At 42.7% G+C, this 13,785-nt stretch overlaps 1 protein-coding gene across 28 annotated transcripts in view; it reads right to left on the reverse strand.

The window, feature by feature from the left end:
- Positions 1-13,785, reverse strand: part of plecb (plectin b) — a 120,775-nt gene that overhangs the window by 10,291 nt on the left and 96,699 nt on the right. For 23 of the 28 annotated variants that reach the window (XM_085178797.1, XM_085178796.1, XM_085178804.1 and 20 more), the window contains 21 exons: positions 12,456-12,549; positions 12,092-12,246; positions 11,627-11,948; positions 11,440-11,517; positions 11,132-11,293; positions 10,893-10,997; positions 10,685-10,780; positions 10,457-10,582; positions 10,222-10,374; positions 9,960-10,114; positions 9,719-9,845; positions 9,319-9,502; positions 9,194-9,217; positions 8,203-8,360; positions 7,429-7,607; positions 7,199-7,337; positions 6,659-7,015; positions 6,472-6,555; positions 6,271-6,375; positions 6,021-6,119; positions 1,056-4,409 (listed from right to left, as the gene is read on the reverse strand). In XM_085178797.1, coding sequence (XP_085034923.1) covers positions 1,056-4,409; positions 6,021-6,119; positions 6,271-6,375; positions 6,472-6,555; positions 6,659-7,015; positions 7,199-7,337; positions 7,429-7,607; positions 8,203-8,360; positions 9,194-9,217; positions 9,319-9,502; positions 9,719-9,845; positions 9,960-10,114; positions 10,222-10,374; positions 10,457-10,582; positions 10,685-10,780; positions 10,893-10,997; positions 11,132-11,293; positions 11,440-11,517; positions 11,627-11,948; positions 12,092-12,246; positions 12,456-12,549 — 6,256 coding nt within the window. The remainder of the gene's footprint in view (positions 1-1,055; positions 4,410-6,020; positions 6,120-6,270; positions 6,376-6,471; positions 6,556-6,658; positions 7,016-7,198; positions 7,338-7,428; positions 7,608-8,202; positions 8,361-9,193; positions 9,218-9,318; positions 9,503-9,718; positions 9,846-9,959; positions 10,115-10,221; positions 10,375-10,456; positions 10,583-10,684; positions 10,781-10,892; positions 10,998-11,131; positions 11,294-11,439; positions 11,518-11,626; positions 11,949-12,091; positions 12,247-12,455; positions 12,550-13,785) is intronic. The other 5 variants (XM_085178800.1, XM_085178798.1, XM_085178792.1 and 2 more) reach the window with 1 other exon arrangement.

Genomic DNA, 13,785 nt, shown 5'->3' on the forward strand with positions numbered 1-13,785 from the left:
ACTGCCAGTCATAAAACTGACACAGTGCTTCTAAGTTGGGTCACAGTGGCAGCAGGCTAAGCAGAGTATTCCAGAGATACTCGTCAGCGCAGTCACCCTACGAAGAAAACTCATTTCGCCCCCTTGTGGGGGCAAAATGAGTTTTCGCTCCCTTTCCCTCACCAAGGGAGTAATCACCTTACTCCCTTGGTGATTACCCAGATTTCATGACCATAGGTGAGGGGGCTTTAAAAATATTACAAAAAATACTGTAAACTCACAAAATATACCTGACAAAACTATAATTCCAAAACAACAGATCGGTTTGTTCTTGGTGACTGCTGTTAAAAAAGTAACACAGGATATGGGAAACATGTTTGACAAACTTAATGTGGATTATTAAGCAATCAGTTAGTTTGTTATCAAGTTATTATGGTAGGTTTTTAAATAGATAAATACAATTATTAGGATATTGGGCTTTTGGTGGTATTAATGACAAAGCGACCAATCTTGCTAACTATAGGGAATTTCTATAGATATTGCAATATCATTATTATTGTGAGGTTTTCTTTTGGGAGGGGGGCTTGAAAAACTATTATTATGACTGGACATACAGGGCTCCATATATTAAGACAGCTCTATGGCAGATGTACTCTTTGGACAGTGGCAACACAGTATTCACAATGAAGGCTATACTGTCCCTCGAGTTAGTGTAGATCTTCTCTATTTCCCTCTGTTGCTCAAATTGCTGAACAGTTCATCTGGTTTTCGAACTGTATTTATAATAATTTTTTTTTTTTTTTTAATTTTGTCACAAGCTAAGGGATAAATGAGTTTTGAAACTGAAAGAAAAAATGAAGCATGTCAACATTGCATGATACGGCTGGACATTCAGGTTGTTTTCTGCATGAGCACAGTGCACTGTGAAAAAATTAAATAATATTCAGTAAAAAAATATGGTGATATGATTAGTGTAAGGAAGGAACAGAGGAAACTTTAAGAATGAAGTGAGTTAGCTTTTTGATAGAGTTAACAATGACATAAGCTGCTCTGTTATGCCATTTTTGACACAATACCTCTTTAGACTTATTTTGACGTTCTTCAGCCTCCTTTTTCAGTCTAGCCTTCTCGATCTCTAGGTCTGCAATAGCTTTGCGTAAATCATCAGCCTCTTTGCTGGTATTTAGTCTCTCAAATTCCAGTTTTTCCACTACAGTCATTTTTTCTTGGGTAGCAATTTTAGTCTCGTGAAGACAGGCAGCAACTGTATCGGCTTGTTTCTTGAATTTTTTTGCCTCTTCTTCGGCTCTGGCCTGGGCTTCACTGAGCTGACAAACCTGAAGTCTGAGTCTTTCAGCTTCAGCCATGCTCTCCAATTTCCTTCTTCGCTCTACTTCCAGTGACTTCTGATATCCCTCGGTTTCCTCCTTCAGGCGCTGCTGCATTAATTGTTTATCCTCCAGCAGCTTCTGAGCCTGCTCCTGAGCCAAGTCCTTCTGCTTCTGGAGCATTTCTGCTTCAGCCTTGAGTCGAGATGCTTCTTGAATTGCCTGCATTTTCTCTTTGAGCATCTTTTCCGCAAGTGCCCGTTGCTCATTAAGGTCATCTTCTGCAATCTGTCTCAAGCGTGCAGCCTCTTGCGCTTCCACACTAAGCCTAGCAGCGTCCTCTGCAAGCTTTCTCATGTTCTCAGCCTCTTCAGCAAGCAGTTTTTGTGTGCTGTCTTTGTCCTTCTTAATCAGACGCTGATTTTCCTCCTCGATTTTATTTTTCAGTTTGAGCAGTTCCTCCATCTGGACCTTGACTTTGAACAGCTCCTCCTCCACCTGGCCCCTTTGTTTGACGGCATCGTCGACCTCGTCTTTGAGGCGCTGGAGTTCTTCATCTAGGACAGATTTTTGCTTATCAGTTTCATCAAGCTTCAGCTTAACCTTTGTGAGCTCTTGCTCCACTTGGAACTTCTGTTTTAACGTTTGCTCGGCCAGCATTTTGTGCTTTGCCATTTCAGCGTCAGCTTGCTGCTTCTGCATGAGCGCTGAAGCCTCAGCTTGGGCTCGTTTGGCAGCTTCAAATTCAGCTTCCTTCCTCAGTCGCTCGGCGTCTTCCTGAGCCTTGGCTTGGTTTGCGGCTTCTTTCTCAGCGGCTGCTTTCTGCCGTTCTGCCTCCTCTGCTTGCTGACGAAGGAGAGCTGCCTCTCTTTCTGCTTTCTCCTTAGCAGCTTCGGCCTCTTTGGCCAGCTTTTTGGCTTTCTCATACTCTTCCTTGAGCTTCTTCTGCGTGATGCTGTCTTCTATCTGTTGGGCAAGGACGCTTTGAACCTGTTGCTCTGCTGCACTGCATTTGTGGGCTGCCTGCTGGGCCACAACAATCTGTTTTTCAGCTTCTTTGTCAGCCTCATCTTTCTGCTTTCTGGCTTCTTCTGCTTTCTTCCTCAGCCGTTCAAGCTCTTCTAGGGCTACCTTACGCTGCCTGGCGGCCTCTTCCTCTGCAGCAGCAATCTTCTTCACCTTTTCCTCTGCTTCCCTCCTCCTCTTCTCCTCCTCAAGGGCAAGCTTCCTCAGTTTCTCTGCTTCCTCTTCGGCTCTGATCTTGCTTTGTTGGGTTTCGTCTGCAATGTTTTTCAGCTTGTTCAGTTCCAGCTCCAGATCCAGTTTTCCAGATGAGGCCTTTTCAAAGTTGAGTTTAAGAATCCGGATCTCTTCTTCGACAATTCGCCTCTGTTTGAGTGTGTCATCCACTATGGCTTTCTGTCTTTCCATTTCTGCCTCAGAGGATTTTTTGAGTTGCACAATCTTTTCCTCAATCTCTTGCTTGTGCTGGTTGGCCTGGTCTTCAAGAGCTTTCCTCTGGTAAGCCTCATCCTCAGCTTGCCTCCGGAGTCTCTCGTTTTCTGCCTCCTTCTCTTTCAGGGCAATTTCGGCCTCTGTTTTTAAGCGAGTGGCCTCACTGATCGCAGCCAGCTTCTCTTTGAGAATTCTTTCAGCTTCTGCCCTCTGACGAGCTGCCTCTTCCTCAGCAATCTGCCTCTGATGCTTAGCCTCCTCTGAAATGGCTCTAAGCCTGCTAGCCTCCTCAGCAAGGTCCTTCATCTTGGCAGCTTCTGCCTCAAGTAGTTGCTTGCTCTTCTCTGTATTAGACATGGACTCCTTTTCTGCCTTAGTCTTCAGCTGAATGAGGATATCCATTTCACTCCTAACTTTGGCCAGCTCATCTTCTAGCTGCTTCCTTTGTTGTTGAGCTGCAGCGACTTCATTCTTCAGGCGGTAAAGTTCATCTTCAAGGAGGGATCTCTGCTGTTCTGCGTTGTCAAAGTCCGCCCTGAGTCGAATGAGCTCCTGCTCGGCAGTGAGTTTCTGCTGGGCTGTGCTGTCAGCTATCTTCCTCTGCCTCTCGAGTTCTTCTTCAGCCATTTCTTTCTGCTTCAGGGCCGACTCCTCAGCTTTGGCTCTCTTTCTAGCCTCACGCTCTGCCTCCTCCTTTTGTTTCTCAGCTTCCTCTTGAGCGAGGGTCTTTTTGTGAGCTTCTTCTTCGGCCTGCAACCTCAGACGAAGAGCCTCATTAGCCTTCTGCCTCCATTTCTCGAGCTCTTTTTCAGCCTCTTCTCTGGAATTTTCTGCGTCTTCCTGTTGTTTCTTGAGGCGTTCTGCTTCCTGTTGCAGCTGAAGGACAGCACCATGCTCCTGCTTGAGTGATTCCTCCAACTTTGAGGTCTTTTCCGCGAATGACACGTGCTTGCTCTGGAGTTCAGCTGCAGCACTTTGCTGTGCAGCCTGATGAGCGACCTTGATTTGTTTTTCCTTTTCAATCTCTGCTTGCTTCACTTGTCTTTCAGCCTCCTCGGCCTGCATCCTGAGTTTTTCAAGGTCCTCCAGAGCTTTTTGCTTTTGTTTAGCGGCTTCCTTCTCTGCCTCAGATTTGCGCTTGAGTTCCTCCTCCGCCTGGCGCTTTTTCTGCGTCTCTTCACTTACTTGTTTACGGAGCTTCTCAGCCTCATCTTGGGCAAGCTTTCTGAGTTTTTCTGCTTCAGCCGCTCTATCGCGAAGCTGCTGGAGCTCAGATTCGGCGGTATACTTTTGTTTTTGTGTTATCTCGAGTTGGATCCTGATGATGCGGATTTCCTCTTCGATCTTAGTCCGGCTGTGAAGCGCTTCATCTACCTGTTGACTTTTGTCCTTGATTTGCTGCTCTGAGAGATTTTTGAGCTCCTGCAGCTCCAGCTGGATGTTGGTCTTTTGCTTCTCTGCATCTACAGCAGCAATTTCTCTCTTGCTTACTTCTTCCTGCATTTTGAGCTTCAGCTCTTGAGCCTCTTTCTCAGCTTTGGCAATAGCCTTCGCGTGAGCTTCAGCTAACTGCTTCTGTTTGTCTAACTCTGCCTGCATCTCGGCCATTTTTTTCCGCTCTTCTGCTTTGAGTTTCTCTGCAGCTTTCTGCATTAGTGGAAGCAAATGGTAAAGAAAGGATTATAATCAAGCATGACAGGTTAAAGGTAATACATCACATTTGACCTGCTCGAAGCAGTGTGAATTAAAATTGTAATTACTGTTGTAATCACAGCCAAAACACACACTGCAACAAGCATCTAAATGTACTGTATTACCCAGGCAATGTTAATGTTAAAATTAGCTTAGTAAAAGATCATTCACTAGTTGCAAATTAGATGCACATTCATCAAAGTCTTGTTAAATTCACGATGCAAGTAAAATGATTCAGATGGCAGTGGATCTATTAATGTATGGGAACAAAATATCACTTCACAACACAGCAAGAAAAACATGGCATGCGACTGTAGCTGTAACTGAACTATGTCAATCTGTGCCATAAAATTGGATCAATTAAACTGTTTAAATTAGCACTATAAATGTATTCCCCACACTCATGAATAGAATTTATGGCGAGCTTCTCATGCTCATGTTTCCTGCATTTGAAAGTTTGTGAGAAAACTTAAGTGAGGTTTGTTGAAATAGTTTAATGTTAGAAATCACCACTCTTTTTTTGATCTCATCCCATGCACTGGGGGTTCTTTAAATCACTATTTGTGACAAAATGGAGAAAGCAAAGGCGAAATCAATGATAAGAGGCTCAAGTCAACCCAGTGTATATTAGGAAGCTCACTTATGGCTGTGTTAATTTCAAGAAAAGTTGTAAATTTACAGGATGAGCTGTTAATAAGAATATTAGTGACTTTGAGACAGTATGAATGGCTGCAGTGTTTATATAAAGAATGGAGTGAAAAAAAAATGTCCGATGGAGTTTGACAGAGACAAAGGATGATGAAAGTAATAGGGTCGGTAGGTACCCCGAAAACACTGAATAATTTACCTCTTTAATGCACAGGTTAAGCATTCATCATGGCAAAGCACTGGCAAGCAGTTAAGAGAGGCAAAGAAGGAAACAAAACATCAGGGTTAGAAAATAATGTAACTCTTTAAAGTTGTGTTACTGTGGAAAAAGAAAGAGAGCTGAAGACCATGATAACCAGGTTGAACCTTAGATCAGAACTTTGGGTTTGACCTCGGGAATTAATGTGAAGGAAGAAAAAGGAATCTTGAAAAGAGTGAAAGAAAGAACCCCTCGTTCTAAATCTATAAATGACACAACACACAGAATGGATGGAAATGGAGAACCTAACACTCCAACTTAACAAATCTACTTTCATACTGCATTCACGTGGGTGAATGAGCTTTATGCACTGTTTGTTTTCTGGTATTTTTAATAACCTTAAATACCATTTTAACTAATCCCTATTAGATATTAGCCTTACGTGTGTATTTCACTGGGAAACATACCAGCTACAGCAGGCCAATGTTTCACGCATAACCAGTGTAAAGAATCTATTTGTCACCTGTACATTAAATATAATGTATATATGGGTTTGTGTGTGCATAAAACACACAAAGAAAAGTGCGTGCTTGCATGCCTGTGGTTCAGTGACTGGCAATTTCTCATCTGTGTTGGTTAGATGTCAGTTTGATTGGTTTGTTAGGTTAATGTTAGATAGAATTTAGTTTGTTTGGGATCCTCGGCCAGTTGTCACGCACCTCCTCGTCGTCCAGGCGGCGCTGCGTGTCTGTGATGAACTTGATGTACTGACTAGTCAGAGTCATCAGTTCGCTGTATCGGGTCCTCAGTGTTACATACTGATACAGGAGAGGAAAAAATGACATTTAGAAGTGCAACAGCTTCAGGAATATTGTTTTCACAGGGTCAGTGGTTAGTGGTAGAGTTAACCTTCAATTAAAAAAAAAATTACCTTTTTTCTGTAATGATTTCCAGTACTCATAAACTCACCTCCTGAATAATGTTGTCAGAAGCTGAATCCAGTTTGGTTTTCTTGAGGGGTGAGACAAGAGGTTCCACCTGAGCTTTGTAGGCAACCAGTTGGAGTTCATAGTCCTATTAGCATGAAAAACATTACAGGTTATTTCAGTAAATGCTCTAAACTGCAAGATTTATCAAAAAATATGCAGAATAGTGTTATTTCAGGCTCACCTTGATAGTATCAATGTATGCTTTAGCGTATTTTTGACACTCATCAACTTTGTCTTTGTTCTGTTCGATCTCCTCCAGCAGTTTCTGTGTTGAAAGGAAAGAAAAGGGTTCAAATAAAAGTTAATCTCAGCAGTTTCACATGAAAATAAAGCAAATAATGGTGCTAATATTAGATCGTTGAACATACTTTCTCCTGGGCAAGTTGCTCCTTCAGCGTTTTGCTGTCGGTGATAGGCACAGCCTGAATCTTCTCCTGCCTTTGCTTAGCATCGGCAATCCAGCGGATTAGCCAATCATAGCTCTCACGATAGTAACCGAGCTGGCGGCCGAGCTGCTCTAGCTCTCTCTGGCGAAGGTCGATCTGGGTGAACACGGCCTTCCAACGATCCTGGAGGCTGGACAGCTGCTGGCGGAAGTGGTCGAGCTCAATGTCGCGCTCGCTGTGCACACGAGCCATCTTGTTGCTCACGGCAGAGGCTTTTTTCAGCTCTTCTTCCAGGGAATCAAACACTGGCTGTTCACCCTCAGCTTCAGTGCGCATATTCTGCAAGTTTCGTACAAAGAAGACCAATAAACAGTCTGTAAATACATCAGAACTGGGCAAACCTACTATTAAAAGTGTGACTTCTATTTCTTACACAGAATCAATTGAGAATGGTTCTTTGTAACATAAGTAAGATTTCTGTAAAAAGAGACTTGGCAAGAAAATAAGTCATGTATTGTTTACCTTAAGCTTTGCTCTGTAAGTCTCTACTTCCTTGACATCACTGGGCACAGTGTGAACTTCACGCAGACAGTCCTCATACTGCTTGAGAACGCCCTCAGCACCCTGCGTGTTGCGGATGACCATTTCCACAGTCTTTAGCCTGAGACAAGGAGCAATAAATTAATTAAGGAGATCTAAGTGCACTAGAAAACAGCACATTTTCTCTTTGCAGTCAGTTTTTAGGGACTTACTTCTCAAGATAAACAGAGGAAAGAATATGGGCATGATCCATCTTCTGTACAGTGAGGTCGAGCTCTGACCGCAGCACAGGAGCTGAGGCAGAAGGCTGAGGGGAGGCCAAGACTTCTTGTGTCTTAACAGACACCTTATCAAGGTCCTTCTTAAGGCTGTCAAGTTCTCCCTGAACTTTCTGTACAACAGAGAAGACAAGCATGAAGAACAAAGAAAAACCCAAACAAATCCAAGCCAGCTGACTATGAACAACTGAAAGAAAAAAAGAAACATATAAAATTTAAATTAAGCTAAGCTCAAGGAGAGCAGGAACCAGAGGCACATGCGAGAAGTTTCCCTTCAAAGTTTTCTGCCATCGTTAACAATTTAACCCCATTTTTATGTGTCCAAACTCAAATAACTCAAAACTTTTATTTTTGCACCAAGCCCTAAGCTGAACTTCACCTACTAGCAGGGCTGTACAGTTGCTGGATTGACGCCAGCATCCCAGCTCTCATTGAATTACATATAAGCTGTTAAGCACTTAAATTGATTTTAATTCTCTGCTGTGTTTCCACATTTTAAACCTACTGCAACGATTCATTAATTCAACCCCCACTCCATCCTTCTGCATGGATTCTGGTTCAGTTAGCTACTTTTGCTCATCAATAACACGTTTAGTCAACTATCCAACAAACCTATCGGTCTTTTAACCACAGCACAGCTATTGTTGGTTTCATTTGATGCCTCATTGCCATTTCTGCACAGAACACATTTAAATTTGAGCTCTGTACCTTCTGCTCTGTGGTCTTCTGGATACACTCTTTGAGAGGCTCTTTTTCCACAGGTTTGCGAATGCGTGCCACAGTACCAGCCTCGCAGTCCTCTATACGCAGACGCAGGTCCTTCAGCTCAGAGATGTAGTTCTTACACAGAGTCTCATTCTGTTGACCTGTGAACACATTTGTATTAGTTTAGAATCGCAGGAATAGAAAAGATCATCCGATTTGAAAAGGCTATATTTGAATTTCCCAACTCTGGGACTAATAAAGACTATCTTATCTTTTACAGTAATATCCAGTACATAGAAGGACGTAGAAGTTTGCTGTCAATTTTAAAATACATTGCTAAATATAAAGTTTTACATTAAAAAAACAGTGTTCACAAGTGTTCAATGTGTCCCTCTCTGGATGCACAGCATACGTCCATCCGATAGTCAAACTCATCCCATACTTTTGCAAGAATGTCGAGTCGCAAAAGTCACTGCTGTTGTTACGCTACCTACCAGCAACAAAGTGAAACTCCCGAATCCGAATTTCTAACAGTACGCGTTTGGATCATTACCCGTGAATGGCTGTGAAATTAAAGCACTCTGAAATTGAACTATTCTTGTTAGTATGAAACATTCAATTCACTTTTAATATGACACATCCTAAGATGTCATGTCCACAAATAGATAATGCTGTCCATTGTTGCGCTGTAATGTTTTCGATCACCTGTGTCACACCTTCCATGCAGTTCTTCATATATGATGTGTAAAATACACGCAGCTCCAGCTATATCTATAGCATACACAACATATGCACTACCCAAGTACCTAAAATCAGAACACATATTCTACTTGGTGCAGAGCTGCCACAAAAAAATGCATATTGAAAATCAAAGCAACATGCACTCACGCATGACTAAAGACAAACTCGTGTTTAGGGACATTCCATCAAAGGCTGGAAGGCGTGTACACATATTAGTTTGGTGAGCAGTATGTGCTTGCTTTAAGTCACTCACCTTTAACCCTAACAACCATTATTCCTGAAAGGTGAATTGACAGTTATATACTGTTCAGTTGCTACACACTTGACCTCGGTAAAACTATGAATCATTAAAATCAGTTTGTTAAATTCAGATCTCACCTTTCTCCATGGAGCGAAGCAGGTTGTCGAAATGCTGGGTGGACTTGGTGTAGTCGTCCTCGACCTGCATGCGGTCATCGGGGCCGAAGAGCTGCGAGTCCTGGCTGTCACGCATGAAGTCCTGGTAGTGAAGCTCCAGATTCCGCATGATCAGCCTGTACTCTTCTGGCTTCATGGTCTTTAACTGCACACAATGAAGAGAAGCAGTGGAGGAATTAGGAGACAGGACTTAGCGCAATGTCGTCAAAGCACAAACAAGGCCCCTTTTATCATCAGCTACACCAAACTTGGTACACACTGAAATGGAATTTACATTTCCAAACGTGGAATGAAACACAATGAAGTTCCCCTCTTTGTCAGCTCTACAAGTTTTAGGTGATACTTTTACTTTAGTACCAACCATTGTGATGTTCCAGGAGTGTATCTGTGTGAAGTCTCTCATCAGGTACTGCCATGACAGTAGACTCTTCATGTTTATATGGAGCATCTGCCACATGGACACCATTCCCTGATGACCTGCATCTAGACTACAGTAGGACAAGATTGTGCATTATGGGAACAAAAGAAAAAACGAATTAAACAATTGACATGATCAAGCCAAGATGTCGTCGTCACATAGGGGATCCATTTTATAGTCTCACCTGGACACGCCGTCCACAGCCTCCTTGTTGACAGGAGGTACAATGAAGCAGACAGAAGGCACCATTGCCTCGTGTCCAGAACGGTTCAAGACCTTCCACTTGAAGGGCTGAGAGTTGTTGAGGAGTGCACACTCATCTCCTTTGTGGACAGTGATCTGAAAAGAAGCCAGGATATATTAAAGTAGATGTAGTCTCAGGATCTGTGGCAATCATGATCACAATGGTGAATGATTAAGCATTTCTACAGTGGAAATAATCCAACCTCCTGCTGTTTGAAGTCACAGACAGCCTGAATGGGCAGTTTGCCTTTGATGGAAGTGGTGGGGTTTCGTGGTTTCAGCTGGATGATTGACCTGGATCTCTTGTTCAGGCCGGCCACCACAGTCTTGAATTCATTCAGCTGTTCTTTCTCCTCCTGTTGAAAAGAAGATTAAACTAGATTACAGTAAAAGAAAGCAGACCCCTATCTTGTACGATGCATTTGAACATGTACATACCGCAGCATCCTGCAGCAGATCCTCTAGGCGTGTGGCTGTTGTAGAGCGATCACAGCTGTATTTCTTTTTCATGTTCTCTTGCATTTTCTTCATCTTGTCCTGAGCCTCTTTAACGTCGGCAAAGAACTATAAAGAAGGAGATCACATGAGGCGGACAATATTCCTGACTATGAATATGAGGGATGATTATCCTGGAGATTTATATTCCTAAATGTCTGTGTTCCATACCTGGTAGTAGGCTGTGTTTTCTTTGAGATGAGCCTCTATACAGCAGCACAGCTGGAGGATCCAGCTCCACTGAGTCTGCAGGGCAGCTGTGAAGGACTGGTAGAGATCAAGAAGATATGACAATGACAGTGCATTAGTTTGGACACATTTAGGTCTATATTCTGCATGCAGATGTCTTCTGCTCAGCTGGATTAACTACTGAAATTACCTCAACGGTCTTCTTGCCAGGATGTCCATCCCTGACAAGTCTGTCTCCCAAAGTCTGGATGTCATTGACCTTCTTCTCCCTCAGCTCCAGCTCTCGCATGAGACCCTGAAGAATTGAACAGATGTAGTTGAAAATCTGCTTATTTGTTGAACTTCTGTCAGTGAATCTACAGGGCAGGATTAGGGGATAAAAATGAGCAACTGTGAAATTTTAGATTTGGTTCCACTTCTTAAACGCACCGAGTAATTGTCTTTCTTAGCTGTCATGTTAGTGTTCCTGTCACTCCAGTCAAAGTTGACCTCTTCCTCTTCTTTGTCATTCAACCACATCAGCTCTTTAGTAGCAGCGCTGACAAAGGCATGCAGTGATTCCAGATTTCTTAGGCGGAACTTGGAAGAGTTCTGAAAAAAAGAAGAAGGAATATTTACAGCTGATTAAAAATCCAGAGCTTCTATTTATAGCTTCAACCTTTTTGTGCTGAGTGATTAAAATCTGAAATCAGATTATTTATATATTTGAATAATATTTATAATATTTGAATATTTACCAGTAGTTTGCCATACTGAAGGTCCAGTTTTCCCAGGTATTCTCTGTATGTGCCCTTGCTGACAGGAGATAATTGGGTCTATTGTATATGAAAACCACAAAATGACATTATTAGGAAATAGGGAACCTCTTTTATACATACTTAAAATCCGTATGTAGACTTTTTAGTGGTCCGATAGAAACACTACCTCATCAGCCTTAGCCCGTTCGATTTTGGATTTGAAGTCCTCCACGGTCTGATGCAAGCCTCTGTGGCTGCCCAGCTGGGACTCCATCGAAGGCAGATCAGATCCCCACTCTGCGTTATCGATGCGGCGCTGGTTCTCCTCCACCCAGGCCAAGAGATCTTGAACATAACGCAAGGTTACGTCATCCAACTCGGGCCGTCCCTTCACGGAGGTCTGCTGGACGCTCTGGGTAATTGGGACCTGGGCAGTAGTCACGGCAGACTTCAGACGAAGATTGTAGTCAGTGCGCAAATTCACCAAGCGCTCATGGAGGCGGTAAACTCTATCAATGAAAAATAAAAACACACACACACACACACACACACACACAAGTACAGACAGACAGCAGTTAGTTGACAATGCCCTTGCTTTTTCAGCTTTCTATTTTGAAAGTTCACTTAAATTCAGCATACACACAGCACTCACCTGCGGTACATCTGTTCAGCCTGAGGGTGGCGCCCATCCTTGAGTACCTGCACGTCATTGAAGAGCAGGCGAATGACATTGTCTGCCTTGTCCAGCTCCCTCTCCACCTCTGCTGCGTGCTGAGCTGGTTTCCCTGCATTCAGCAGACGGATGTCCTGGAGGAAAGGAAGCCAATTAAAGTATTAATCTTAGCCTTGTTCTTAGTTGGTCACGCACATCACGATATAAAAAATGCTAATGACAGTGACTGGAAAATGCATTCCTGTGATTTTTTTCTTTATCTTTGTGCACTAATCACTCTGTTTCTGGATTTCATGTCAGTTTGTCAACTCATACTGCAATAACACATAGCAGTTTAACTCACCGTCTGCAGCAGGGTCTCCAGGTGGGCAAGCTGCTCATCACACATTCCTGACTCCTTCTGGACTTTACCACAAATCCTCTGAAGTCTCTCGAGTCTGGATATGATCAGAGCAATCAAATTAAATCAAGAGGAAAATGGATCAACTGTCCTCCTGTTTAATAGCTAAACGCCCATCGTGTAACACAAGCCAGAGCTCACAACAAAACCTTCACAACACTTACGGGACCCTGCGTTGCAGCAGATACTCCAGTTTGTGAGGGTCAGTCACAAAAGCCATATCGCATTTCTTCTCAACAGATTTCAATTCAAGCTATGAAAAAGTTGGCTCTTCTTGGCTCTCACACGCCCATTACTCTGCCACATACGTGCCCAGAGGGGGACAAAAATGCCTTTCTTACAAAGAAGTCCGGTCAGTCCATTCAGTCATTCCACATCCCAGAGAACTCCATAAACAAGGCTGCGAGACTGCAACATGACGGGACTGTCTTGTGACAAGAAGCCATCCCATTTTGTCCCAAGCATGACACAACGCTGTTCTAAGTACACAAAAATGTACAATTTTCTCATACCTAATTATGTCTTGAACACAACCCTTTTATCTCATTATAGAGCAACCCACAAATGCAGAAAAATACTCTTAGAATGATTTAGCTACCAGAAAAGAACAAATGTGCTAAATAATTTGGCTACCCGAGAGGGGAAAATAAAGGTAATTATTTATTTAACCATTTAAATATTAATAGATAATGAATAAAATGCAACTGGATATTATTTTGCCATTCCCCAATGAACATAACTGGCTAATTTAATAAAGCTAAAGACAGGCAACAGGCTCACTGCCTTTTGTCAATTATCATGAAATGCCTTTGATAAACTGTGTCTTTATGTTTTAAATTGATTTAGTTTACTAGCCTTTGATCATTTGCCTACTGGTGGTGGTCAGAGGGCCCGGTGGCGCCTGTGTCCGGCAGCCTCGCCTCTGTCAGTGTGCCCCAGGGCAGCTGTGGCTACAATGTAGCTTGCCATCACCAGTGTGTGAATGCGTGTGTGAATGGGTGAATGACTGAATGTAGTGTAAAGCGCTTTGGGGTCCTTAAGGACTAGAAAAGCGCTATACAAATGCAGGCCATTTACCATTTACCATCTGTTGATTCCAGTTGAAAATATGTCCCTTACCAGGATTTCATGTTAGCTTAGCTCTTTTCCCAAAGTTAACTATGAAGAGTTAAATTTTTTTCTTTATTGTTTTTGGAAAAACAAATGCGTATCATGTGTTTTATTTATAACTTGGTATATTTGTGCATTATTCCCAGTAAGGTTGACAATTATA

This window comes from Neolamprologus multifasciatus, chromosome 11, assembly GCF_963576455.1.
Source record: "Neolamprologus multifasciatus chromosome 11, fNeoMul1.2, whole genome shotgun sequence".
Lineage (NCBI taxonomy): Eukaryota > Metazoa > Chordata > Actinopteri > Cichliformes > Cichlidae > Neolamprologus > Neolamprologus multifasciatus.